At 51.2% G+C, this 26390-nt stretch overlaps 1 protein-coding gene and 1 long non-coding RNA gene across 2 annotated transcripts in view; one reads left to right on the top strand and one right to left on the bottom strand.

The window, feature by feature from the left end:
- Nucleotides 1–237: 237 nt before the first annotated feature.
- On the bottom strand, nt 238–8458 carry LOC144577599 (uncharacterized). Its single transcript, XR_013521821.1, has 2 exons — nt 8318–8458; nt 238–1311 (listed from the first exon to the last, which is right to left on the bottom strand). It is a non-coding gene; the product is annotated as an uncharacterized LOC144577599 (long non-coding RNA).
- A 628-nt stretch (nt 8459–9086) lies between these two features.
- Nucleotides 9087–26390, top strand: part of LRP1 (LDL receptor related protein 1) — an 85706-nt gene continuing 68402 nt past the window's right edge. Inside the window, exons 1-6 of the mRNA XM_035256344.3 lie at nt 9087–9623; nt 18445–18567; nt 21427–21564; nt 24031–24150; nt 25604–25732; nt 25859–26122. Of these exons, the coding sequence (XP_035112235.3) occupies nt 9557–9623; nt 18445–18567; nt 21427–21564; nt 24031–24150; nt 25604–25732; nt 25859–26122 (841 nt within the window). The 5' untranslated portion in view covers nt 9087–9556. The remainder of the gene's footprint in view (nt 9624–18444; nt 18568–21426; nt 21565–24030; nt 24151–25603; nt 25733–25858; nt 26123–26390) is intronic.

Below are 26390 nucleotides of genomic sequence, written 5' to 3'. Positions count from 1 at the left end.
GGAATATCTTTGTGGTGTTCTCTGTATTACCTGGGGTTGAATGTTGACCTGCTTTGCTAGTTTAGGAAAATTTTCCTGAATAATATCCTGAAGAGTATTTTCCAGCTTGGATTCATTCTCTCCGTCGCATTCAGGTACACCTATCAAACGTAAATTTGGTCTTTTCACATAGTCCCACATTTCTTGGAGACTTTGCTCATTCCTTTTTATCCTTTTTTCTCTAATCTTTTCTTCACGTTTTATTTCATTAAGTTGGACTTTGACCTCTGATATCCCTTCTTCTGCTTGAACAATTCGAGTGTTTAAACCTGTGCATACTTCTCGGAGTTCCTGTATTGTATTCTTTAGTTCCATTAATTCACTCATACTCCGCTCTAAGTTGTCTATTCTCAGTAGGATTTCATCAAACCTTTTTTCAAAGTTCCTAGTTTCTTTACGTTGGGCTACAACATGGTCTTTTAACTCACCGAAGTTTCTTATTATCCATTCCTTGAAGAGTGATTCTGTCATTGGGATGCGCTCGTTCTCCATCAAGCCTTGTTCCATTGTTGATGTGGAACTGTGATCATCTTTAGAGGGAGAGGCGTTCTGATTTTGAGTATTCTCAGCTTTTTTACGCTGGTTTCTTCCCGTCATTGTAAATTTATCCTCCTGCCGTCTTTGAAATTACCAACTTTCAGATTAGGTCTCTTGAGTGGACGTCCAGGTTGTTAGTTCCCAGGGCCAGAGCAGCGGCATTAAAACTGATGGTGCTTTTCTGCCCAGGATTCTCCTGTCGGGCTTCCTTCTTGTGTCAGTAGTAGGCGACTCTGCCTTCCTGGGGCTCCAAACCTCGGTCAGAAGGGGAACCGGTCCTGTTTACTCTGCGCCGAGCGCTCCCGCGCTGAGGTGCCGTCACAGCCGCTGCCAGGCTCTGGTGTCCTGCTGGGGACCCGGGCCGGTCCTCTGAACCTGTTTACTTTGCGCCGAGAGCTGCCGCGCCAAGGTGCCGGCGGAACCGCTGCACCGGCCACGAGAGTCGCGCTGGCCACCCGTGTGTTTCCTCTACTGGGGGATCTCTTGCTCCGTGAGCGACCAGAATTTGTCTGAAAGTGTGGCGTCCTCTAGTTCTCCGCACCTTCCCTGAGAGCTGCAATCCCGGGATGTTAGCGATCGGCCATCTTGGATCGTTTTCCCCCAGTTAATTTTTTTATTTTATTTTTTGTAGTGACAGAGTCTAGCTCTGATGCCTAGGCTGGTCTCAAACTCCTGGCTTCAAGCAGTCCTTCTGTGTCAAACTCCCAAAGGGCTGGGATTACACCATAATGTCTCCTGATGAACAAAAGATTTTTATTTTAATGTTTTATTTATCAAGAAATTTATTTTATGTTATTGGTTTCTATAGCGTAAGAAAGGGCTACTTTCCTCCAAGTTATGAATTCTGTGTTTTTGCCTGAAAGCTTTATTTTAGCATTTATGGTTTAGGTCTATAATCGATTTTTTTTTTTTAGGCAGAGTCTCACTCTGTCACCCAGGCTGGAGTGCAGTGGCATGATCTTAGCTCACTGCACCTTCTGCCTCCCAGGTTCAAGCAATTCTCCTGCCTCAGCCTCTTGAGTAGGTGGGATTACAGGCACTCACCACCACACCCAGCTAATTTTTGTATTTTTATTTTATGTTTTTCATTAATTAATTTTTCTTGAGACAGAGTTTGCTCTGTCACTCAGGCTGCAGTGCAGTGGCCTGATCTCAGCTCACTGCAACCTCCACCTCCTGGGTTCAAGTGATTCTCCTGCCTCAGCCTCCTGAGTAGCTAGAATTACAGGCACGCACCACCACACTTGGCTAGTTTTTGTATTTTTAGTAGAGACGGGGTTTTGCCATGTTGGCCAGGCGGGTCTCAAACTCCTGAGCTCAGATGATCCACCCACCTTGGCCTCCCAAAGTGCTGAGACTACAGGTGTGAGCCACCATGCCTGGCCTGTTAATTTTTGTATTTTTAGTAGAGATGAAGTTTCACTATGTTGTCCAGGCTGGTCTCAAACTGCTGACTTTAGGTGACCCACTGGCCTCAGCTTCCCAAGGTGCTGGGATTACAGGCATAAGCCACCATACTCAGCCTATAATCAATCTTGAATTAAATTTTGCATATGGTATGAGGTCAAGGTTCATTTATTTCTCCCATATGAATGTTAAGTTGTTCCAGAACTATTTGTTGAACAGACATTCTTTTCTCCAGTGGCTGCCTTTTGACATCTTTGTCAAAATCAAATGACCTTTACAGTGAGGTCAGCAAGTTGGTTAAATAGGAAGTCCTGCCTCTTGTCCCCTCACAGAAACACAGATTTAACAATTTACTGATCAAAATACCTTTATGAGAAGTACAGAATTCAGTTGAGAAGTATGGTACCCCAGACAAGTAGAGAGCTGAGAACAGCTGCACTGAGATGGGTACTGGATTCCTGGGTCTGGGAGTGGGGCTTTCTCAGAGCTACCATCCTCCAGTAGTAGGAGACCTCCAATAATCTGGTCTTGGACAGGTTCCAGCTCCAAGTAGAATCTCAGATCAATGGTGAAGAGGAGTTTAAGAATGGATGCTAGCCGGGCTCGGTGGCTCACGCCTGTAATCCCAGCACTTTGGGAGGCTAAGGCAGGTGGATCACGAGGTCAAGATATCAAGACCATCCTGGTCAATATGGTGAAACCCCGTCTCTACTAAAAATACAAAAAATTAGCTGGGCATGATGGTGTGTGCCTGTAATCTCAGCTACTCAGGAGGCTGAGGCAGGAGAATTGCCTGAACCCAGGAGGTGGAGGTTGTGGTGAGCCAAGAACACGCCATTGCAATCCAGCCTTGGTAACAAGAGTGAAACTCCATCTAAAAAAAAAAAGAATGGATGCTGAAGCCAGGCATGGTAGCATGAGCCTGTAGTCCCAGCTACTCGGGAGGTTGAAGGGGAGAATAGTTTGAGCCCAGGAGGTTGAGGCTATAGTGAGCTATGATCATACCACTGCACTCCAGCCTGGGCAACAGAGCAAAACTCTGTCTCAAAAAGAAAAACGAAGGCTGTACGTAGTCAACATTGAAGCAAGAATGCAGAAGTTGCACAGGGTGAGATAGGGAGGAGCAAGGTGGAGTGGTGGTAAACACTAAGGAACTGGAATAAGAAATTGAATAACTATCTGATTTTTAAAAATTATACTGAAATATCTGGGGAAAATGATAAATGCACAGAAAACTAATCAAATGAAAAATAATTTCAAGATAAAAGTGTATAAAAGTATCATTATAAAATAATAAACACATATAGAATTTTTTTTTTTTTGAGATGGAGTTTTGCTCTTGTTACCCAGGCTGGAGTACAATGGCGTGATCTCAGCTCACCGCAACTTCCGTCTCCTGGGTTCAAGCAATTCTCCTGCCTCAGCCTCCCGAGTAGCTGGGATTACAGGCATGCGCCACCATGCCCAGCTAATTTTTGTATTTTTAGTAGAGACGGGGTTTCACCTTGTTGACCAGGATAGTCTCGATCTCTTGACCTCGTGATCCACCTGCCTCGGCCTCCCAAAGTGCTGGGATTATAGGCGTGAGCCACCGCGCCCAGCCCTAGAATTTTTATTTAAAAAGTCAAATGACTGTGAGTCTATTTCTGGTTCTCTATTCTGTTCCATGGATCTGTTTGTCAGTTCTCATGTTAGTACCACATAGTCTTGATTACTGTAGCTTACAGGTCTTGAAGTAGCACAAATCCTCCAGCATTGATAGATTTTTTTTTTTTTTTTTTTGAGACAGGGTCACACTCTGTTATCTAGGCTGGAGTGCAGTGGCATGATCATGGCTCACTGCAGCCTCAATTTTCTGGGCTCAAGCGATCATCCCACCTTAGTGTCCCAAGTAGCTGGGCCTACAGATGCATGCCACCACAGTACTGGGATTTTTAAAAACTCTCCAGGTGATTCTAACGTGAGCCAAATTTTCTAGACTGAGATTTCTCTGTCACTATCTCCAGGCCTACACAATTAACTGGTTAGTATACTAGATCATATCTTTCAATCAGATCTTTATTGTTTCTGAATTCTCTTCCTCTCCAGCTCCATCACTGATGCACTTAGGACTTCACCCATTGCTCAACTGGCTCACACTACTTCTATAAAAAAAATTCTAACTTCTTACTGTGGCTAAAATCATGCTTTGCGATTAGGCTTTCTGATACTTCATCCATCATCCTCCCCAAAAAGTACCTTAAACTTCAGCTGTCATACCATTTTTGATGTTTTTCACATTTTTTTTTTTTTTTGAGACGGAGTTCCGCTCTTGTTACCCAGGCTGGAGTGCAATGGTGTGATCTCGGCTCACCGCAACCTCCGCCTCCTGGGTTCAGGCAATTCTCCTGCCTCAGCCTCCTGAGTAGCTGGGATCTTCACATGTTTTAAACTTTTCATGCCTCCAGTGCCTTTGCCTACCCTCTAGCCTAAAGCACCCTTTCCTCTTGTTATTGGTTGTCATTTTCTTCCTCTCTTTCAACATTTAACCCAGTGTCATATGCCCCTCTCTGTCTTAACCACCTTGTCTGGAAGAGGTATCCTTTCCAGGTTCCCATGGCCTTCTGTGCATGCCTTCATCACGGGTGTTAAGGTACTGACTGTGTTGTTATTGTCACTTGTTGAGCACCCAGCTAACATACAAGCTTCTTGAAGACTGAGACTGTGTGTATCCATCTCTTGTCCTTAGTGCCTAGCAATGTCCTTGCTAATATGAGGCACCTAATAAATTTTTATTAAGTGAATGAAATCTGGGCTTAAATCTGCATCATTATTTGGGACAGATTCCTTAATCTCTCAGAACATTCTGTTTTCTTATATACACTAGAAATAACACACATGACACAAGGTAGACTTAAGTGAGCTGATACTGTAAATGAAGTCCACTGCTTGGGCCAGGGACATGCTACGCGCTCAATAAATACTGGTCTTTTCCCCTCTCTCCGCCTTCCTTCCACCAGACCTTTCTGAGATAACCTTCTTACGCACACTTCCTTAACTGACCACTAGGTGGTGTTAGCCTCTGGCTTGACATTCAGTTCCAGAGTTGCCCAATTGATGCCTCAGCCCAGGCCCTGTTACACTCAGATAGAAAAGGGAGTATTTTGTAATTTGCTGAGCCATCCAAAAAAGGAGATACCCTTTCCCTACACTAGTTTCTTTGCCCTTGTCATCATTCCAGGTATTGATCATGAATTTCAGAGAATTCCTCCATGATTCCCCACTATTTTGGTTATAATCTCAACCCAAGGATTTGAATTTGAAAGATGCTTCTTAAGAGCAGATGGGGAGGAAGAGAAGGTGCTGAGGCGGAGAGGTATTAAACAATGAATGCCATAGGAGAAATACAGGGAAGAAGATGCTTAGAGTCACATCCTGTTTCCAGGGAAGGCACCTCTAGTCCTAACATTCCTTTTCACCAATCAAGATCCCCTCACACTGGGTGGAAACAAGGAAGAACAAGACATGGTCCCTGACCTCAAGGAGCATATGGTCTAGTGGTGGATACAGAGCCCACAAAATAAAGTGCTAAACTCTGGATACTGAAGCTATCCTGAATACAAGGTTGAAACAGGAGAGATGGGCAAAGCAAGAATAATAGGAGGGCTTTTCTGAGGAGGGTAGAGAGGAGTAGAGGAACTGTATAATTAATAGCTCAGGTAGAAATATGCATTCTCAGCTGGGCGAGGTGGCTCACATCTGTAATCTCAGTATTTTGGGAGGCTGAGATGGGTGGATCACTTGAGGTCAGAAGTTCGAGACCAGCCTTGCCAACATGGCGAAACTCTCATCTCTACTAAAAGCACAAAATTACCCAGGTATGGTGGCAAGCACCTGTAATCTCAACTACTTGGGAGGCTGAGGCAGGAGAATCGCTTGAATCTGGAAGGTGGAGGTTGCAGTGAGCTGAGATCATGCCGCTGCACTCCAGCCTGGGTGATGAGAGTGAAACTCCATCTCCAAAAAAAAAAAAAAAAAAAAGAAAAAGAAAAAGAAAGACTGAAATATGCATTCTCTCACCTTACAGAGATACCCTCAGCAGTTCACCTACTGGAAATAACCCAAATGTCCAACAATCCCAATAGACTGTGGGGCATTCAAGTGAGAAGATTCCAAGTAGCCAGGATAAAAGGATGAGCTAAATTATGCGTCCATGCAATGTGGAAAGGGATCAAGCTAAGTTAATTGAAAAAAATGCAAGTTACAGAACAGTATATATCTTATGAGTTCCTTTGTGGTTTTAAAGGATATTAACTTATATTTGTATGTTACTGTTTTATTTATTTATTTACTCATTTATTTGAGACAGGGTCTCCCTGTTTCCCAGGCTGGAGTGCAATGGCATGATCTCGGCTCACCACAACCTTCACTTTCCAGGTTCAAGTGATTATTGTGCCTCAGCCTCCCCAGTACATGGGATTACAGGTGTAAGCCACCATGCCCAGCTAATTTTTGTGTTTTTAGTAAAGAAGGGATTCTGCCATACTGGCCAAGCTAGTCTCGAACTCCTGACAAGTGATCCGCCTGCCTTGGCCTTCCAAAGTGTTGGGATTATAGTTGTGAGCCACCACATCTGGCCTGTATGTTATTGTTTTAAAAACTCTCCTGGTCAGGCACAGTGGCTCACACCTGTAATCCCAGCACTTTGGAAGGCCGAGGCGGGCGGATCATGCAGTCATGAATTTGAGACCAGCCTGGCCAACCAGGCCAGGCCTTGCCAGCCTGAAACCCTGTCTCTACCAAAAATACAAAAAAAAATTAGCTGGGTGTAGTGGTGCGTGCCTGTAATCCTAGCTACTCGGGGGGCTTAGGCAGGAGAATTGCTGAACCTGGGAGGCAGAGGTTGCAGTGAGCCAAGATCAAGCCATTGCACTCCAGCCTGGGAGACAGAGCAAGACTCCATCTTGTGGGGGTCAGGGAACACTCTGCTGGTAGGGGAGACCTGAGGAATTGCTGATAGAAGTTACTCTGAGGGTGCAGATGAAAAATGGGGATGTGGAGTGCAGCAAGTTTCCTTTTACTTTGATACATTTTTTAACCACTAGGTATTAGCATTTTTTTTTTTAACCATACTAAGTTAATAAAAATACACATTCACATTCAGGAGACAGCTGTGGCTGGGAGGTTGCAAGCGGGAAATGGGTGCTGACTGAGGCCAGGTTTTGGAAGGCCATGACAGAAGTGGAGTTCACATTTGACACCAGTCTATAGACACCCACTAGAAGTTCCCCAGCAAGGAAGAGACGGTAGGAAAGCAGCTTTTGGAAGATTCACCTGATAGATGGGGGGTGGGAAGGAGGAAAGCCCCTTCAAGCCCTCTCAGGCTACATATGGTTGCTCCAGGTACCGTTTTCCTTTCAAAGCTGTCAAACTGTCCAAGGTCCATTTCACCCTAATTTCACTTGGATCTGAGTACTGGGAGGAGCCCTGGGCGCAACCTCGCAGGCCTTTGGTGAGTCGCTGTAGTGCCTCTCACACAGTGTTGGGCCATGGGAGCAAGCAGGAAAAGAGGAGAAATAAGACCCCGTTCCTGCCTGGAGCAACTCTCTGGCAATGGAAATGGAGGAAATCTGAGATCTATTTCAAAGGAAGAAAACGGTAAGCCTCGAGCACAGGCTGGCAAGATTGGATATCGGAGGGAAAGGCCCCCATGAGTTGGCAAAAAGTCTGAGGTTTCAGCCCGGGAGACTAAAGGCAAGGTGGCCACCCTGCGCTGAGCGAAGCCGGTTGGAAGAAGCTAAAGGTTGAGCTCACTGTCATTAGGAGGCGAGTCCTCCGTGCTGCTCCTGTTTCTGCCAGGGGCAGACTGGAGTGGGGACCTTTCCGTGACTAGCACGTAAAAGGGAGAACTGTCCCTCATCTCCAGCGTCAGTTTTTGGCAGCCAACGTCGTCTGCCTGGCTCCTTGAACTCTGACATGCAGACACCCAGAAAGTCAGACACTAAGGGAACGTCCATAAAACGCCGCCCAGAAGGGGGCAGTGGCCAGAAGCACGTTCACCGGCCCCTGGGAACCGCCCGGCGCCTGCCTTCGGCAAAGTAACATTCCCGGGTGGGCTGAGCCTGGGGACAAAGGTCCGGCACTCAGCAGACACCTCCTTGGAACCCTAGGCGTGGAAGAGGAGGTCCACAGTCCCTCATCTTATTCCAAATCCTGGTGCTTGGAATCTAAAATCCTGACTTGGTGGCAAGCCAGTCAGAAGGTATTAAAAAAACAAAACAGAAAAATAAATGAGCCCCGACCTCTTAGGCAAAAGGGGGTGGCCCTTCCTTAACCCCACCCGTTGGTGACTCACCTCCCTCTAAACCAGGGCCGGCCCCTCCCGCGCCCAGGGCTGGGCGAGCAGGGCGGGCGGGTACCGAGGTGGGCTCCATCCCCGAGCCCCACGCGGGCAGACAAGTTCCGGCGTGTTCCCGCGGGTGTCCCTGTTTACTCCGAGCCCGGGAGCGAGGTGGGGGTGGGTGGGTCCTCGCGGGCCCTCCCCCACCCCGCCCCCTCCTCCGCACGCTCCAGCCCCGGTCCCGTCTTCCAAAGTCTCCAAATCAAAGCTCAGCCTTTCCCTATACCTTCCCCTCGGACTGGCGGCCCCTGTCCCCACTCTGGACAGGGGAAGCGCCCTCAGGGTTCCCCTAGAAAATCGGGCCTCGACCGAGACCACCGAGTCCCGGACGCCCCCAGAGGGAGCCTGAAATCCTAGAGTATGACACCGAGTTTCAAAGGGGAGCCGCTCAGTTCTCCGCCCACAGCCCAATTCCACCCTCTGCCCTTTCAGCTCTCCGGAGCGCCAGGGAGAAGGGCCCAGCCAGGGGAGAGGGCGCCCTAGGCCCCAAATTAGCTATCGAGTCTCCGGGACCCCCACTCTCAGACCGCTTTCCAGAACTCCGAGCCCTGTCGCGGGTCCCGGTCCCCCTCCCCCGGGCAGCGCGTCAAATAGGCGCATGCGCACTCCCTGGATTGCCGCGTAGCTCTTTCTACCCCCCCACCTTTTTTTCTTTCCCCGCCCCTTCCCTCCCTCCCTCCTCTACCCGTCCCCTCCCTCTCCCCCATCAGCCCCCCTCCTCGGCACTTCAGTCCGGGCAACAGCGGTGCGAGCTCCAGGCCCATTCACTGAGGAGGCGGAAACGAGGGGAGCCCCCAGAGCTCCATCAAGCCCCCTCCAAAGGCTCCCCTACCCGGTCCACGCCCCCCACCCCCCCACCCCGCCTCCTCCCAATTGTGCATTTTTGCAGCCGGAGGCGGCACCGAGATGGGGCGGTGAGCTTAGCCCGGGGAGGGGGGAAAGAGCGACGAGGAGTGAAGGGGGGGTGGGGTGAAGGGTTTGGATTTGGGGGCAGGGGGCGCACCCCCGTCAGCAGGCCCTCCCAAAGGGGCTCGGAACTCTACCTCTTCACCCACGCCCCTGGTGCGCTTTGCCGAAGGAAAGAATAAGAATAGAGAAGGAGGAGGAGAAAAGGGGGACCCCCCAATTGGGGGGTGAAGGCGAGAAGTAGCAGGACCAGAGGGGAAGGGGTTGCTGCTTGCATTAGCCCACACCATGCTGACCCCGCCGTGGCTGCTGCTGCTGCCCCTGCTCTCAGCTCTGGTCGCGGCGGCTATCGACGGTGAGTGAGATTCCGCGTCCCCCTTGGACCCCTGGGGGGCACCCTCTCCCCAACCCCCACTCCTGCGTACGAGTGGGGAAGGGAGACGCGGGAGGGGGTGCCTTTTGTTATCCCAGTCCAGCTGACACAGCAGCGGCCCGACTGGGGGCGGGGATGGGGGTCAGATTTGGGGGATGGGGGCCCTGGGCAAATGATGCTTCCGGGGCCCCCCCAGCACAAACAAAGACCAGAGGCCTGGGTAGAGGGAAGAGGACTCCCCCTTTTTCTGTTTCTGGGAAGGAGAGGCCTTCTTTTCCTATCTCTGCTCGGGGAGGGCCTCCACCTCCCCTGCATCCTCCAACCCCCCACCCCCCATCTGAATTGTGAAGGAATCCGGATTTGCAATGTTCTGCTGCAAAAGGGGGCGGGGGTGGGGTGGGGGGGGCGTTTTGCAGTGGCCTCTGAAGCTCGAAGGGGGAACCGGGCCGGGGGGTACCCTACTGGGCAGAGGGCAGGCAGGCCCTGGAAGGCTGTGGGTGGGGAGAGGGAGGGCCCCCTGCTTGGGTGTGGAATCGGGCCCCAGAGCCCCCGCTGGAGGCCTGGGTTCTGAAGTGGGCTCTTCCCCTTCTCGTGGCCTCTGTCAGTAGCCTGGGGTAGGGCTGTGTTGAGGGACAGAGAAGGGGAGCTGGTCATACTATGTGACTTTGAATTTTCCTTCTTAATTCCTGGGAGCTTTGAGACGAAAAGACGTCAGATGTCATCTTTGGGGAAGGGGACTGGAGAATGGCCTGGAATGCTAGGGTAGGAGGGTGGGGGAGGCTGCTTCTCCCTGACTTCTGGCTTCATCACAGTTTGGATTGGAAGGAGAGTTGGAGGTTGGATGGGATTATGGCTGTGCCCCCACACTCCTTTAGTAAATGTGTTTATTCCCTGGGCCCCCCAAACCCCAAATCTCATACACACACACTGTGTATTGCAGTTAGGCTTAGGCTAGAAATGCGTCCTTTTGGGGAAATGGGGTGCCTCTCTCCCCTTTTGCTGTCAGCTGTTTTTTTTCTCTTACTTGTGAGTCACTGGTTCAAGTCTTGCCCAAGCTTTAAGCCTTCAGCTGGGGTCATGGGGGTTGGGCCGGGCTCCGTCCCTGATTTGAGAAGGGGTGGGATCTCATCCCTTCCCGTCATCTTAGCCCTCTCATCCAAGGACAGAACTGGGCCCGGTACCATCATACACCCGCTCCTCTGTCTTGCCAGACTGGAATTGGGAAAGTTTTTCTCTGAAGCCAGATTATCTCCCTCCCTCTCCCTAACTTGCTTCAATTGGAAGAGGAGAGTTAGAGGGTCAGGAAGTAGCTCTGCTCTCCAAAAACATATTTAGTGGCCCTCGGTTGTGCCATTTTGTGGACAGTCTTACCCTCCCCCCCCCCCAGTTATCTGCTCAGGAGGAGGAGAGGGGTCTTGCCCTGAATATCCCCCAGACCAGCTGCACAGTCAGCCCCTGCCCATGACTCCTGTCATTATCATGTGTTTTCCTCTTGTTCTCAGCCCTGAGAGGTGAGAAGGGAAACTGAGGCAGGGAGATCAGTTGCGGGGGGGGGGGCGGTTGCAGCTGCTTCTGGGAGGAATACAAAACATTTTTTAGAGAGAAAGAGACCCATCAGGAGCCTGATGAAGGAGGGTGGCTGGAGTTAGGCAGAAGCAAGAGGGTCTCTGTGGAGAGCAGGGAAGGTCAGGAAGGGGCCGGATAGAGCCACTCCGAGGGCCCTAAAGGGGTTCTGTTTGCCATACCAAGTTAGTTGGGGGTGACTGGAAGAGAGAAACTGGACATGTCTCCCTTCACTATCTCCCTACCCTTTCTTAAAATGTCTACCAACCCTCCCTCTGTATCCCCAGCTCAGATCAAACTCTGTCCAAAGCCCCAGGAAGGGACCCCTCCCAAGCACACACCAATATTCCTGCCTTGGGAGTGGGAATTTAAATAATCACCCCACTCTGGGGAAGGGGTGGTGAGAAAGGGGAATTGCGTAGAAATGCAAGTTCGACTCTCTCCAGAGGCGGCCTAGGGGGTCTTATCCCTAACCCTGCCCTCCTGCCTCGGGTCCATCCACACTGGACTTTCTTGTTTGCTTTCCAGAGATTGAAAATGACCCAGCTCACCTGACTTAGTATCTAACCTTCCTCCTGCTATCACTGCCTTGCTGCTTTCTCTCCAGGGCCGCAATCCTAGGCACTTTCTCACCTCTTCTGCTTTCTGTGCCTGAAACTGCCCCCCGGGTCCCTGCCCTTTGGGGAGTAATGCCACTCCCCACTCATGACGAAATTGAGTGTACCTGCTGCTGGAGAGGTTGGAGAATGAGAAGAGGGACTACTGAGGCCCTGCTGAGATTGGGGAACATTTTGTAGCGGGGAGGGCACCCCCGGACAGATACGGCTCAAGAATAAGGCTGACTTCCTCCCTCCCTCCCTCCTGACCTTTGTCCACACACCCCCTTGAGCCAGTGTATTACCAGTTACTAGAGTAGGTAGGTGGAAGTGAGATATGAAGCTGGGGTGCTGGCGTCCTGGATCCCTGCGAGAAAGTTCCAAACTCCTTTCTCCCTGAGCAGACTCACATCCTAAACGTCTCCCCTTACCTTGCTGTCTTTTAAAGCAAGAATGTGTAAGAAATTCACTTTGGGGTTGGAGGGTTTTGCTGTTTAGGGCTGCTTCACTAGGACATCTTTTTCTTCCGATCTTGTTCTCTCCTCTCTTCATTTTCACCATATATATTATTTTTACCCTCAACCATCCTTCCATCACTGAGTCTCCCAAAGGATGGCAGCCCGGGTCCTGGCCAGAGTCAGTTCCTGTCCAGATGCCCCCACTCTTCAAAACACTTTCCTTACCTTCTGGGAAGCCCTTCCTCACTCAAGTCTAACTCTCTTTCCTCCTGCTGCAGTCTGAGCCCTCGCACATCAGAACCCCCAAGCCTAGGTTTATTCCCTCCCAGGACTCTCTTCTCAGGGTCCTCCTCACCCCTTGGATGCTCCACCTTTCAGGTCCTCCAGCTCTGGATGGGGGCTCATTGCTCGTGGGGCAACTGGGAGCAGTCGAATGGTACTGTGGGAAGGCCCCTGACTTGGTGGTGCTGGATATGAGCGGTGGAGAACCAGCCTCCCCCTTCTGTCCCAGATTTCAGCCTGGTTAGCAGGATCCTACATTGTTTGGAGAAGGAAGCAGTTGGCTTTGGAGTGTTTCCGGTGCAACAGCCTCAGGCACCAATATAAACCCTCCCTGGGAAAGAGGTGAGGTGTGTATGTGGAGAGTTATCCCTCTTGCACCCCCAGGGGAGATGAGAGCCTCTCCCAGGCCTTATCTTCCCTGGCTGGAGAGCTCCGTTTTCCTTCCTCCTACCCTCTTGACACCAGGGGAGGTAGTGGTCCCTGTTCTGGGTCTCCCTTGCGTCAAGTGCTGCTAGGGCCCGAGACTCTGTCTCCCCGAGCTAGGACAGATCTTGCTCCCACCCTTTGCTAGGCTCAGCGGGGCAGTCATTCTCTGGGTTCATCCCAGGACAATTGTGCCATCGCCTTGGCAACCTCTGGGCTGAGCCCCCTTCTTGGCTTTTCTGCCTGTCTCTTTCTGTCTGTCTGTCATTAGTGTGCGCTGTCTTGGCTTTTTAGAACCTGTCTGTCTCTCAGCCTCTCTGTACATCTCTCTTATTGCTGAACCTTTGTGACATTCTCTGCCCTGCTTGCCCTGCTTTCTGTGTCTCTGTCACTGGCTCCATTTACCCTCGTCCAGGCCTCTTGGTATCCCAAAAGCTTCTTAGGAGCGAAGAGTCTCTAGGCTTTCCCACTTACCCTCTAGCTCCCTCTTCTCTGTTTTGGCTATTTTCCCCGTTCCTGGCCAGACCCCGCATCCAGTTCAGTAGCGAAAGTTTCCTCTCCACTTTCCTCCCACTTCCTCTTTCTTCTTCCCCCTCCACTAATTTGGGGAGTGGGTTTTGGAGAGAATGTTTCTGGAAGAAAGGAACTTGATCCCATTTGTGGGCTAAGAGGGAGAAAGGAGGTGTTTCAGAAGGAAGGAGGGAGGTTAGACTTCTGGCAGAACTTCCTCCTGACTAGGAGCCCGAGAACTGGAGAAAGATGTAAGGAGTGAGTCAAGAGCTTGGAGTTTTGACTCTGGTGAGCATAAGCCATGTGTGTGCGGCTGGGGTGGGGTGAGGAGGAGGGAGGCTTAGAAATGCCGGGTGAGTGATATGGTGACCTCTGGAGGCCTTCTGGGGGTCTGGCTTTTATTTGTGGGGAAAGGAAAAGCTGGTGGGCGAGGTTTCGGGTCAGGCTAATGTCCTGCTGCGTCAATATTGACTCAGAATGGAAGGGGAGAGACCCTTTCCCTCCCCTGGCTGTCCAAGCCACCCTGTCTGTCTGTCTGTCCAGGCCGCAAAGCAGAGGCCCAGACTCAGGAATGACAAAAATGTGTCTGAGCCTCACTGAGCCTCGGGAAGGAGCCACCGGGCAACACCCAAAATACATAAAATTCAATGAAAACCTCTCCGTTTGGGTTTGGGAAGCCTTGCTGCCCCACCCCCACAGGGTTAAACATTCATATTCCTGCTGGCTCTGCCCCCTCACCCCCATTGGGCATCCTCCCCAAACTCTGTTCCCTTAGCTATATCATGTGGTTCCCTTTAGAAACCCCCCCCTTACCTATCTCAGAGGAGGGCCTATCTCTCCTGCTGTGTTCACTCCTAAAAAGGGCCCCAAGGTCCCTGTCAAGCTTTTGCAGTCCCTGAGTCTCCTTGTCCTTTAAGCAGCTAAGGTCTTCGCTCTCTTCCTCACCCTTGCTCCCTCAAGGGGTATCAAAGGATGGGTGCCCCTCCTCTGGAGAAGACTCCTTCAGGGTTGGACTTTCCCTGTCACCCTCTCTGGCCAGGCATTCTCACGCTACTTCCCTACCCCACCCCCAAGGAGACAGAGGATGACAGCCAAGGCTCAAGCAGGGCAGTGGGGTCTGTGTTGTGTCTGGACACACACCCAACTCTACACCTCCTGCCCTGGCTCCAGCTTGGTGGCCTGGGGGACATGGCTGGGCTGGGTGCCTGGGTTTGGGGGGGGTGGGGCAGGGTGTTGGCCAAGTTAGCATGGCAGTCACATTCATCTTCAGGCAAAGCCGAGAACAGACAGCCCCTGTGTCCTGGTGTTCTTCCCGCAACCTCGCTCTCTCTTCTTCCTCTCGTTCTCTCCTCCTTCTCCCGCCCGTCTACTTCTTCTGTCCCATTCTTGTTCCCCTCTGTCTCCTCTATGCTCTTCCCTCCTCTTTGAGGAGCCCTGAAGCCCACCCCTTAGAATCCTTCTCCCCACTCTCAGGGCCAGAGAATGACAGCGTTCTCCCTGCAATTTCCCTTCCTTGTTTTTTTGGGGTTTTCTTTGTTTTTGTTTTTTGAGACAGTCCTGCTCCATCACCCAGGCTGGAGTGCAGTGGCATGATCTCTGCTCCCTGCAACTGCCGCCTCCTGCTAATCTTTGTATTTTTAGTACAAATTTTTGTACTAGTTTTGTACTAATTTCCTGCTAATTTTTCACCGTGTTGCCCAGGCTGATCTCGAGCTCCTGACCTCAGGTGATCCACCCACCTCTGCCTTCACCTCCCAAAGTGCTAGAGCTACAGGTGGGAGCCACCGTGCCTGATCAGTTTCCCTCCTTAACCTGGCTCCATCCCATGGTCAATGAGGAAACCATCTGCTCAGTTGCTAGTCACTTTGTCCCTCAGTTCCCTCATCTATGAGATGGGGGTTGCAAGGGCACGCACCTCACAGGGTTGTAGGATCTAAGTGAGTTAATAGATACCGTGTTTCCAATCAGTACCGGAGCTTTGCACGGTGAAAAAGGTTAGCTCCTATCAGTCAGGGAGACGGGGTTCTCATGTGGGCCAGGAAGCCGGGAAGGCCTTAGTTGCTTCTGACTTTAAGGCACGGTTGTTCCCTCAACCAAACTGCAGGGCCACAAAGGTGGGTTTTCTGGGTGCTGGATTCAGACACAGAAGGCTCTGCTAGGGCAGTAGGGTTGGCTTTGCCTCTAAGCAGATTATAAGTCTCCTACCCCACCCCCACCACAGCTCCCTCCCAGCTCTGAGTGAGGCTTCCCTTGGCTGTGTAAACTGCCCCAAAGTAGGTTATTTGTTTCTTTCTTCCCTCTCCCCCTGAAGGAAATCAAAGACAGGCCTCAGCCTTCTCACTCCAGATTTCTGGGGCCTTTTCCACCAGCCCTGACAGGAAGGAAGTTCTTTCACGTATCTCTCTGCAATCCTTGCACTGGCCAGGCCCTTAGGAGATGTGGCCCCCTCCCCCCATGCTGCAGTGGGATGGGGCCTGGGCCCTCCTCTTCCTTTCACTTGCCCCATCCCCCATCCCCTCCCTGGAAGAGCACATCTGGTTTGTGAATCTCTCTCATTCCAGCTTTTGGAGTTTGCCAGCTGCTGTTTCCTCTGTGGAGTTCAGGCCAAAAATGGGGGTCGGGGACAGCGGGGGGACTCAGTGAAGGCTAAAGGAGGGGGCACCATGGCTGGGATGTGGAATGGAGGGGAGGTTAGGCAATCACCTGGTGACCTCAGGCCGTGGCTGGGCGCTCTGCCCCTGGGAGGAGCAGGACGTGGACCAAGTCCCAGGTGGGGGAGGGAAGAAGTACATTGGGGCCTGTGGGTGGCACGGGGGTCTGTTTCTGGGCTCCAAACATCCCATCTGCCTCGGAGTCCCATTCCAGCCCCCCTCTTCCCCCTCAGCCTGCCACGGCTGGTCAGGGGAAGCTGACGGTTCTCCGGCATGCTAACTAGGCTGGCGGGCTGTGTTTCCCGGGAAGACCTCACAGCTGGCCCAGTGGGGCAATGAACTCAGCATTATCCACCTCCTCAAGGGGCCTTTATTCCAGGCTCAGGGTGGGGGCCAGGGGAGGGGGACCGAGGGGGGAGCCTGACTAGGCCATCCTTGATGTGTTTCCTGAACTCGGTCATTTTGGCTAGGGGCCTGAGTGCTGTCCCCTCTGCCAGTGATGAGGGTTAGGAGGGAGGACATCTCAGTGTGGCCCCCATCAGACTCCCTCTCTTCTAAAAGCCCTCCCACCCCCGCCACATTTTCCTTGTACTTCTGTCTCTGCCCTGCATTTGCATTAGTTGGGTACAGCTGTCTTCTCAGGAGACTGTGGCTCCTGTAGGCAGAGGGTCATCTCACCCTCCTTGGCACCCTGATGCCTAGTGCAGTGCCTGGCATAGATCTGGCCTTCAGTGTGTGCCAGCAGAATAGAAATGTGATGACACAAGCTAAGGAAAAGGCACGAAAGGCTAGGAGACTGGGAGCCCAGCTTTGGGCAGGGGAGAAGGGGTGGGTGACTGTTTCTCCTGGGGAGGATGTGGTGATAGAGGTTGGGAGGAGTGGGAATGGGAGGACTGATGTGGATTTCACTGGTTCAGAGCTTTGAGTCAGCTGAGCTGGTTTGAGTCCTGGTCTTGTCACTTGCCAGCTATTTGACCCTGGGCAAGTCACCTGGCTCAGTTTCCTCATCTGTAAAATGGTGGTATTAGTTGTCTCCACTTTGTCATACTGTGGAGGGGATTAAATAAGATCATACATGGAAAAAAACTGTTTTACCACAGTTCCTGGCACATACTGAGCCCACAATGAGTTAGTTGTCACTATCCTTAATTCCTCCTTGGGGAATGAGGAAAGAGAATGGGGTAGGAATGGAAGAAGCCTGGTAGAGAGGAGAGGGTAGGGCCAAGAGGTCCTGAATATAGTAACTAACTAGGTTGACTGGGCTGAAACCAGTTCCTAGAGTTCATTTCAGCCACCCCACTGCCTCTGCTCCCCATTCTGTCATCTTGAGAAATCTTTAGGTGCCTCTTAACTCTAAGGATGTCTACTGAAAGACCCTCTGAGGTCTAACCAAAGTAGCCTGTGTTTTTAGAGAATAGAGAGACCGAGGAAGGTGGATCACCTGAGGTCAGGAGTTCAGGACTAGCATGGAGAACATGGCGAAACCCTGTCTTTACTAAAAATACAAAAATTAGCTGGACGTGGTAATGCGTGCCTGTGGTTCCAGCCACTGGGGAGGCAACGGCAGGAGAAATCACTTGAGCCTGGGAGGTGGAGGTTGCAGTGAGCTGAGATTGTGCCACTGCACTCCAGCCTGGGGGACAGAGTGAGACCCCATCAAAAAAAAAAAAAAAAAAAATAGGGAATGGAGATGGAAGCAGGGCTCTCCATCCTGCCCATTCCTGCCCAGCCTTGCCTTCCCCTGCCTCTGCTAATACCATCTCCACACTACTACTATGCGTACCAAGGGCATCCCTCTCCACAGCTCCCATCTGGGGGCCTAGTGATTAAGGATTAGGAAGGATGGGGTGATGGGTCGGGGAACAGGAGTGTCCCAGAGGCAGAGAAGCAGAAGCAGAGAAGCAGCTCTGGGCCTCTAGTGGGAGTTAGAGGAAGATAAAGAGAAAGCACGTCAAAGGCCTAAATGCACCCCCTTCTCCATCACTCTGTCATTAAAGCCAGGGGGTGCTGGTGTCTGATCAGAGTAACCAAGAATAGTAAAGGCGTTGGCCCTGACTCCTAGGGACAGGCAGCCTAGGGGACTTGGAGGGGTGCAGTAAAATGTGCTTCTGGATCCTCCCCCTACCCCCGCCACAGGTACACAGTGTCTAGGAACTACCCAAAGCCACCCCCTGACACCCCCAGGCATATAGACCTTGGCTCAGGGTCTGGGCCAGATGGAGAGTGATGCTAGGGAAGGAGGAGGAGTTCTAGGGAACTTTAGGGCCACAGAGTTGGCTTCCATCCTTCATTATACCCCCTTTTCTTTTCTTGCCCCTAGCCCCGAAGACTTGCAGCCCCAAGCAGTTTGCCTGTAGAGATCAAATCACCTGTATCTCAAAGGGCTGGCGGTGTGATGGTGAGAGGGACTGCCCAGATGGATCTGACGAGGCCCCCGAGATTTGTAAGTACTTTTTCTGGATCATTTTCCCCAAACCCTTGATGTATCCCTCTTCCTTTGGCAGGTGTTGGGACAGCTGATCTCTAGCCTGGTGTGGACCTTGCTCAGTGATTGTATTTGTCCATGACACAGCTAAAACTGTCCTTTACCCCTCTTCAAAGTGCTTGGCATGGTGCCTGTTGGGCTTAGAAATAGCACCTCAGCTTTATCCCTCAGGTGCTGCACCCCAAGACAGTGTTCTCCAGGCTGGAGCTTTATAGAAGAAGGCCCGGCCTCCCTTTCCTTCCAGCTCTTCCCTCATTCCACCTCTCAGCTTTCCTGACCCTTGATGAGTGGCCTCAGGTCTTGTCAGATCCTCAGATCGCCTTCCGTCCTTTGGCTCCCAGGCCAGAGGCCACTGGCACTTGCTCAGCCCTGTACCAGAAGCCGCACCCCTGTGCTTTTCCCGCCACCCCCGCCTTCCCCTGCCCCCAGTAAGTGGTGTAATCGGAGGCAGCTGTTTTAACTGGGAGAAAGGTCCCCACCCAGCTTTTTCCCTGCCAGGGGGAGGTGGAGAACTTGTTGGTGGGACCCCAGAGTCCTTGGTAGCTGGCAAGATCCTGGGGGCTCCACCTTCCCCTTTCCCCTGCTTGGTTAATCTGGGCCAGGGTCAAAACGACCCTGGACTCCTAGGTCTGTCTCTGTTCCCTCTTGTGGGCTTTATCCTGCTCCAGTCCCATCTGGCGTCCTCTCCCCACACCCCTACCCATAATTATCAGGGGTAATTTTAAGGCTGGAAAGGGAGCCACTAGTGGGCTCTGCCTCACCCCTACGCTCTGCCCTGGAGGACAGGGGCCAAAGTATTAAGTGAGTGCGTCTGTAGCAGCATGCTTCCAAGAGCCTGGAGTCTCTTCTTGTCTGACGCCACCTGCACCCCCATACTTCTGACCCTGATGCTTGGGTATTAGAAGTAAAGAAAGTCAGGCAGAAGGGCCAGATGTGGCCCTTTTTATTCATTCTTCCTTCAGTTTGTTGTAAACCTCACCTTATATGCATTACTACTCTGTTCATGCTCATACACCCTCCTGGACCTGTAATATCACACACAGACCCACCTGGCACTGATGTGCCCACCTCTCACCCAGACAAAGGCACAAACACATTCTCACAATAACACAATAACACAATAACCCTGGACTCCTAGGTCTGTCTCTGTTCCCTCAGCTTCCCAGAGTTCTGGACTATAGGCACATTGAGTCACACTCAAATGTGGATGCAGAAACACACCCTATACTCCCAACAGATGTCCCCAGACACACACCAACATAGAGAGACACACACACAAACCCAGACTGATTCACAAAAGGACATGGAAACTCACATACTGAGGCCAGAAGTACCAGCATACAGAGAGACACACAGATGCACTCTCACTACACACTGCTGCATGCTCTACAGCCACACGCTCGGTTGTCTGAGCAGGCGCCTGCCCAGGCACACATGGGTCATAGACACTGTCACTCACACACAATGTCCAGGCTTGGGGGCCAATGGACAGTGGTCTCTCTATCTTATTCATCCTCTTGAGCAACAAAGGAAGTTCCAGGGATATCACCAGTTGGCCACAACCTTATTTTTTCAGAGATGGAGTCTCACTATGTTGCCTTGGCTGGTCTCAAACTCCTCACCTCAAGTGATCCTCTTGCCCCAGCTTCCCAGAGTTCTGGACTATAGGCAGGAGCCACCATGCCTGGCCAGACCACAACCTTTGATTTCCCCAATCCTTCTATCAGGCCTGTTGCTTTGGGGTTGGTAGTTTAGAATAGTGCTGTTCAATAGAATCGAACAAGCCACATGTGCTGTTTTGTAATTTTCTAGTAGCCACATAAAAAAAGGTTAAAATGAACGGATGAAATTAATTTGAATATTTTATCCAATGGATCCAAAATAATATCACTTCAGTATAGTATATTCATATAAAATCATTAGAGATCTTTTGCATTTTCAGGTGTTAAGTCATCAAAATCCAGTGTACATTTTATATTTACAGCTTGAACTTGCTGCCTTTCAAGTGCTTGATGGCTGCGTGTGGCTGGGCTATGTGTTGGACAGTGAAGATCTAGAAGATTTGGCACCACTCTTGGCCCTGGGTTCTGCAAGCTGGGAGTTTTGAGAAGGAGTTTTCTTTATCATTTGAGTTTCTCTGCCATGGACTCTGCTTCTCTCAGCTCATCAAAACCATTTTTTGTTTGTTTTGAGACAGTCTCACTCAGTTGCCCAGGCTGGAGTGCAGTGGTGCAATCTCAGCTCACTGCAACTTCTGCCTCCTTGGGCTCAAGCAATTTTCGTGCCTCAGCCTCTCGAGTAGCTTGGACTACAGGTGCATGCCACCATGCCTGGCTAATTTTTTACATTTTTAGTATAGTTGGGGTTTCACCATGTTGGCCAGGCTTGTCTTGAACTCCTGACCTCAAATGATCTGCCTGCCTCAGTCTCCTGAAGTGCTAGGATTACAGGTGTGAGCCATCACTCCTGGCTTCATCAAAACCTTTTACTGACCTCAGTCATCACCAGAAACCAGGCTGTCCTCAGCCCGTCTCCTGAGCATAGAATGTTGAGGCATTGGGGTTCATAGGCATGGGGCATTTAGGGGGTGGACTCTGCTGAAGGCCTAGTTTCTACCTCCGCCTGTTTGCCTGCAGGTGTGTGGCTACTGTGGGGAGTGTCGTAGGAGAGTTCCAGGTAGAAGAGTCTAACCAGCCCTGAGACCTCCTGAGATCTGAAACCCCAGTCTTAATTCATCTCCCCTCACCCCCGGTGAACAGCTGGCCAGACAGCCACCATAGCCAGCTTGTTCATGCCCATGCTTCTGTCTGCCCTCAGGTCCACAGAGTAAGGCCCAGCGATGCCAGCCGAATGAGCATAACTGCCTGGGTACTGAGGTGTGTATTCCCATGTCCCGCCTCTGCAATGGGGTCCAGGACTGCGTGGACGGCTCGGATGAGGGGCCCCACTGCCGAGGTAAGGACTTTTCCACTCTCTCCTGTCCTGTGTGGATGCAGCATGTTGTCAGCCCACTTTCTGAGGACTGTCCTGGCACCTCCAGTGGGGGTGAGGCCTTGTCCTGGTCTCTCGCCTAGATTTGCCTTCAGAGAGTGGATGAAATTGATGAGCCCCTTGGGCTTGGAGCTTGGTCAGACAGCCCTGCGGGCCGCAGCCGTAGGCCTTAGCCTGGGCCCTTCCCTCTGACTGTACGTTCTTGGACTAGTCATTACCTCTTGCAGGTCACAGTTTTTCTTCTGTGAGATGAGAGATCAGTGTGTTCATACTTTTTTGAAATAGTATGATCCTGTCTTCAAAAGGTTTTCTGCATGAAGCTTGAGTGTGACCACAGAGAGGAGCAGAGGTGCTGTGACTAAAGCTTAGTGGTCTAGTCTAGTCCACCTGCCACCCCTACAGTTGCCCTAGAAGGCATTCCCCAAAAGCTGCAGGTCTCTGGGGGGCTCTGAAGCTGCCTTGGTTTCCCCTTCTGACAGCCTGGACTGTCTGAGGTGGTTGAGAGGAAAGCCATCCAGGCAGAGGTGGGAACGTCAGAATGATAAGTCAGACGGCTTCTGGCCTGCAGCCCTGGTCACCAGCTGTGCAGTCTTTCCCCCGAAGGTCTCTGTGGGCCATGGAGAGTCCAGGTCACAGCATGGGCAATTTGAGGAGTCGTGTCGGGGGAGGCAGAGCCTCAAGTCTACATATCAGGGAATAGTGACTTCTCCCTTCTCTTGTCCTTGGAGTCTGGGCCCACAGCAAGAGGCTGTCTTCGAGAGGCCATGAGCGTGGCCCAAGGGGAGGGGCTGTGCTTGGGTGTGGGGGCAGTGTCCTGTGCTGTGTGCCCGAGAAAACATCTGCCTGTAGGAGGGGACTCGTCTGGATCCTGTTCACTAGGAGCAGGGAGGATGGAGCAAGGGAGTTTGTGGAAGATTTTTCTTCCTTTCTTTGGCTGATTTTGCATGTTTTCATCTGAAGCTCCTGGGACAGTATGCAGAATGCGTGCCCACGGGCTGACTTAAATGACCATGCATACCCCTTCTTATCAGGTGGTGCATGTCCAAGCTTGCTTCTTTTTGAGTACCTTTATGGTCTCTAAAACAACACAAAACCTCAGAAACCTCAGGTCTGAACTTCCTTCTCTGATATTACAGAAACTGGCCTCCTTATCCCCTCACCCTATACCCAGAAAAGATTCTCTTTTCTAGATTTTCCAGAGAAAATGATATTTCCCTTCTCTGTGGAGTTAGGCTGGGCAGGCAGCACATATGGGTGGAAGTGGGGAGGAGAAAGAATAGCTGAGGGCCTGGCCCCCCATCCCAACTCTTCCTGGCAGGCTTAGTGCCTCTAAACATCTTAGCATCTTGGGCGGCTCTCTCTCCTAGGTGGGGGTGGAGGGGGAAGCCAGGGTGTGAGGCCGCTGGACAAAGGGGTCTTTGTGGCCAGGCCTCCTGGCCCCACGCAAGGCCATTAACTGGGTCGCTGGTCTGGGGGGGCAACTGCTCTCCCACCTCTCCCCCCTCCTGTCTCATTCCCTTCTGTCTCCCCTGTGGAAGTGGGTCAGTGGCAGGAGAAAGATTAGAAAAGAATCCAGAGGGAACCAGTTTTGCTCCTCCTTCCCGTCCTCTACCTGAGCCTTAGGCCTTCTCTCTGAGGCCTCTAGGGCTCTGAGGATGGGTTAAAGGGGTGCTTCCAGGCCAGAGCTGGGATCCTGTGGGGACAGACACAATTCCATGCCCACTCTTCAGGCTCAGCTGAAACTGACATTTCAAACCAGAGGCAGTGCAAACCAGAGGCATATGAAAGGGATAAGACTCACCGGTCCCTCTTCCTGTTGACCCCAACAAAGTGTGAGAACCCCTCTCCATGGGGACAGAGGTAGTCCAGAGCAGCCAGAACAGGGACATGTGGGTTCTAAGCTATCACTGGCTGTGTGACCTTAGGCTTGTCTTATAGCCTCTCTAGGCTTCAGTTTCCTCACTTGTGAAATATGGTAGATGCTTCCTAAGGCCCCTTCCATCTCTGACACTGCAGCCCTTAGAAGTGGTTTCTGGGCCAGGGCTGGTGGCTCACTCCTGTAATCCCAGTGCTTTGGGAGGCCAAGGCAGGTGGATCATCTGAGGTCAGGAGTTCAAGACCAACCTGGCTAACATGGTGAAACCCCATGTCTACTAAAAATACAAAAAAATTAGCCAGACATGGTGGCACATGCCTGTGATTCAGCTACCTGGGAGGCTGAGGCAGGAGAATCGCTTGAACCTGGGAGGCAGAGGTTGCAGTGAGATGAGATTGTGCCACTGCACTCCAGTTTGGACAGCAAGAGTGAAACTCCATCTCAAAAAAAAAAAGTGGTTTCTGAAGGTTGACTGGGGTGGGAGGAAGGTTGTGGCCTGTGTGCAGCTTCCACGTCTGGCAGCCTGAATGTGTGTTTCTCCTGCCCCCATACAGAGCTCCGAGGGAACTGCTCTCGTCTGGGCTGCCAGCACCATTGTGTCCCCACACTCGATGGGCCCACCTGCTACTGCAACAGCAGCTTTCAGCTTCAGGCAGACGGCAAGACCTGTAAAGGTATGTGAGTGCATCTGCCTGTGGGCACATGTGTGTGCCAGCGGCCTGGTGAGATGGGCAGAGAGGGGCAGGGGGCCTGGCTAGAATAAGAGAAACTAGCACGAAGGTACAAGGGAGGGGGCGCCACCACTCCAGGGCATGACTATGAGTCCTAACCATTCACTCCCACCAGACTTTTAATAATTCACCTTAAAATTATAGCTTTTATGTAAATTTTTCTGTTGTAAAAAAATTAAAGCATTAACAGATAAAACCAAAGTCCCCTTTGACAAATCCCCCTCAATTCTGGTTTCTTTCCCTTCTCCCTGGAGTTCAACTCTATTATCAGCTTGCTCTCTGTCTTTCAGGCCCCTTTTTTGCATGTGTCTGTGCATATTCACAAAAAATCTAATTGGAAGTACTGCTCGTGTGTGTGTGTGTGTGTGTGTGTGTTGTTTTTTTTTTGAGACGAAGTTTCACTCTTGTTGCCCAAGAGTGCAATGGTGCGATCTCGGCTCACTGCAACCTCTGCCTCCCGGGTTCAAGCAATTCTCTTGCCTCAGCCTCCCAAGTAGCTGGAATTACAGGCATGTGCCACCACGCCTGGGTAATTTTATATTTTTATTAGGGATGGGGTTTCACCATGTTGGTCAGGCTGGTCTTGAACTCCTGACCTCAGGTGATCCACCTGCCTCAGCCTCCCAAAGTGCTGGGATGACAGGCGTGAACCACTGCACCCAGCCATGTGTGCTCTTTTTCACATAATGATACTTTACTGTATGTATTGTTTTCAATGTTTTTCACTCATCAGTATGTTTCACATTTTTTTTCTGTGTTTGTATGTAAAGATCTACATCATTCTTTTAGAAACCACTGTGGTGTATGACTTTTACCACAGTTTACTTGGCCACCTCCTTCTCGATGAGTAAGATGTTCCTAAATTTTCGCTGCTACAAGCAATGCAAACTTTCATGTTTTAAATTTGCCTCCCCTGGGTCTTTGCACAAATGCCACCTTCTCAGTGAAGCTGTCCCCCAGACCCCTCTAAAATCACACCCCTGCCATCTGCATTCTCTATCCCTATTCCATTGCACTAGCACCTCTAATATATACTTTGTTTCATTTGTTATAGTAACTATATTTCATTTATTTTCTGAATATAAGTTTCATGAGGACAGGAATGTGGGTCTATGTTAAGGTTCACTGATGTGCCCCTGGCACTTGCCCCATAGTAGGGACTCAATAATCTTCCCTGCATGAATAAATGACATGTGCATATGCGTTTCCTTAGAGTGGATTCCAACACCGGACTTGCTGGGTGATAAGGTTTGCACATTTCATGCTGTAATAGATTCTGCCAAACTGTCCTTCGAGGTAGCTATAAGGATGAACACATTGGTCATGTCTGATGGGCGCTCACTTCTCTGCCCTTGTCACACTGGAAATGACCACATTCTTGTCCTTTCCCTGGCAGATTTTGATGAGTGCTCAGTGTACGGCACCTGCAGTCAGCTATGCACCAACACAGACGGCTCCTTCACGTGCGGCTGTGTCGAAGGCTATCTGCTGCAGCCGGATAACCGATCCTGCAAGGCCAAGAATGGTGGGTGGGGTTGCCTATGGCCACAGTGCTAACTAAGCCCTCTCATTGCTCTTCTGTGGTGGGTGGTGGCCTGAGAGGTGGTCCTAGAGCCCCGGCAGCACTGTCTCTTCTCTTCCACATCCCCAGAGCCAGTAGACCGGCCCCCTGTGCTATTGATAGCCAACTCCCAGAACATCTTGGCTACATACCTGAGTGGCGCCCAGGTGTCTACCATCACACCTACGAGCACACGGCAGACCACAGCCATGGACTTCAGCTACGCCAATGAGACTGTATGCTGGGTACATGTCGGGGACAGTGCTTCCCAGACGCAGCTCAAGTGTGCCCGCATGCCTGGCCTAAAGGGCTTTGTGGATGAGCACACCATCAACATCTCCCTCAGTCTGCACCGTGAGTCACCTGCTCTCAGCTCGGTGGGCTGGGAGGGGCAGGGGAGATGGGTAAGGTGGATCCTGTCTGCAACAGAGGCAGGGAGTTAGGATGGCTCCTGTCTGGGGCAGGAGAAGAAGGAGGCTGGATACAATGGCGTGTGTTTGAGGCAGGGACAGAGCCATTGCCATGCTTCCTACCCGCTCTCTGAGCAAGAGTCTGGATGGCTCCCGCCTTTCTGGCCCAGGGCTGAGGGGGCAATGACTGGTCAATCTCCAGAAACAGGGAC

This window comes from Callithrix jacchus, chromosome 9 (genome assembly GCF_049354715.1).
Source record: "Callithrix jacchus isolate 240 chromosome 9, calJac240_pri, whole genome shotgun sequence".
Classification (NCBI taxonomy): Eukaryota; Metazoa; Chordata; class Mammalia; order Primates; family Cebidae; genus Callithrix; species Callithrix jacchus.
The sequence above is the reverse complement of the archived record's forward strand: the minus strand, read 5'-3'. Positions and strand labels throughout refer to the sequence as shown.